The sequence below is a fragment of the Pituophis catenifer genome, unplaced genomic scaffold, assembly GCF_029215685.1.
Source record: "Pituophis catenifer annectens isolate HBS135680 unplaced genomic scaffold, rPitCat1.0.hap2 SCAF_15, whole genome shotgun sequence".
NCBI classification, from domain to species: Eukaryota; Metazoa; Chordata; class Lepidosauria; order Squamata; family Colubridae; genus Pituophis; species Pituophis catenifer.
Window position 1 is genome coordinate 12276911 of NW_027256895.1, and position 1512 is coordinate 12278422.

Consider the following 1512-nt stretch of genomic DNA (forward strand, 5'->3'; position numbering starts at 1 on the left):
AACCAAATGAACAGATTGCCTTCAGGAGTTGTGGGAGCTTCATCACTGGAAGCTTTCAAGAAGAGCCTGGACTGTCATCTGTCAGAAATGGTGGGTGGGGTGACCTACAAGGCCCCTTCCAATTCTATTCATCTATATCTGCATGAAAAGTGTCTTTAGAAATGAGACAAATCTTGATTCAATGGGGATTCCATATTTTCTCTTTTCGTAACAGGAGGGGAAACCATGAATTTGACCAACTGTACCAGAGCGACTGAATTTATTCTTGTCGGATTCCCAAGTGTTTGGGGAATGGAAAATACGATATTTGCTTGTGTCTCTCTGCTCTATCTTTTGTGTCTGATGGGCAACGGACTCATCATTGTCATGGTAGTTGTGGACCCTCATCTCCAGAAACCCATGTATTTCTTTCTTAGCAACCTTTCTTGCATTGATATCGGACACACCACCGCTTTCATTCCTAAACTGTTGGTCAACTATCTCTCTGGAAAGAATTCCATCTGTTTCAACTGCTGCATGACACAAATGTTCTTTTATTTTCTGTTTGGCACTACAGAATATTTCATCATCACCTTGATATCCTTGGACAGATATTTAGCCATCTGCCATCCTTTGAGATACGCCACAATCATGACTTCTGGAGTTTGCTTGAAACTGGCAACGGCAGCCTGGTTTGGAGGACTTTTCTCCATTCTTTATCAGGGGGTATTGACTGCAAACCTACCCTACTGCACGTCCAAAGTTATCAATCATTTCTTTTGTGATGCAGGACCTGTGTTGAAGATTGCAGGAGGTGATACGTATCTCGTTGAAGTCCTCTGCTTCCTAGTTACGGCAGTTGTGGTTATGTCCTCCCTGCTTTTCACCCTCGTTTCTTACCTCTTCATCATCTCCACCATTCTCCAGATGCCTTCAACCACCAAACAGCAGAGGGCTTTTTCTACCTGTGCTCCCCACCTGGTTGTGGTCTGCATGTTGTACGGGTCAGTGTGTTTTGTCTACTTAAGGCCTACCGTTAAGAATTCCTCTCTCAGGGCAATCAAATATGTTTCTTGGCTATATACAATAATGGCTCCCATGCTAAATCCATTCGTTTACACCATTAGGAACAACGAAGTTAAAGAAGCAGTCGGGAAAGCATTAAGAAAAAAGATTCCAGCTTTCCCTAAAATGTAAACATAAACCTGTTTGAAGGAACCATTGTGGGGTCCTTGGTGCTCTCTGAGCTTGCTTGTTTTCTTGCAGACCCTCACTAGGTAACATCATTGGGGCTAGTAAGGAGTGCTGTTTGCTGTCAGTTTATGTTCTGATATCTTGCCTGTATGTGTGGATGGAATCAGTCTTAGGAATTCTTTGGTTGGGCTAATGGCTTTTTAGCAGTTTCTTGATTGGGGTATTGCTTACTTGATTGTTGGTCTGAAGTTGATCTATGCTGATCTGAGTGCTGTGTGGGAAGCCCCCCACTCCTAGAAGAATGAAATATCTTGGGGAATAGTAAAAAGAGGCAGAATA

At 42.9% G+C, this 1512-nt stretch overlaps 1 protein-coding gene across 1 annotated transcript; it reads left to right on the plus strand.

The window, feature by feature from the left end:
* Nucleotides 1–225: 225 nt before the first annotated feature.
* Nucleotides 226–1176, plus strand: LOC139324739 (olfactory receptor 6X1-like). The gene has a single exon (XM_070954480.1). The coding sequence runs from the start codon at nt 226–228 to the stop codon at nt 1174–1176; it is 951 nt and encodes a 316-aa protein (XP_070810581.1).
* The last annotated feature ends 336 nt before the right edge of the window (nt 1177–1512 follow it).

Bases quoted from the DNA above. Each gene is read 5' to 3' on its own strand.
- LOC139324739 (XM_070954480.1), top strand. From the start codon at position 226: ATGAATTTGACCAACTGTACCAGAGCGACTGAATTTATTCTTGTCGGA.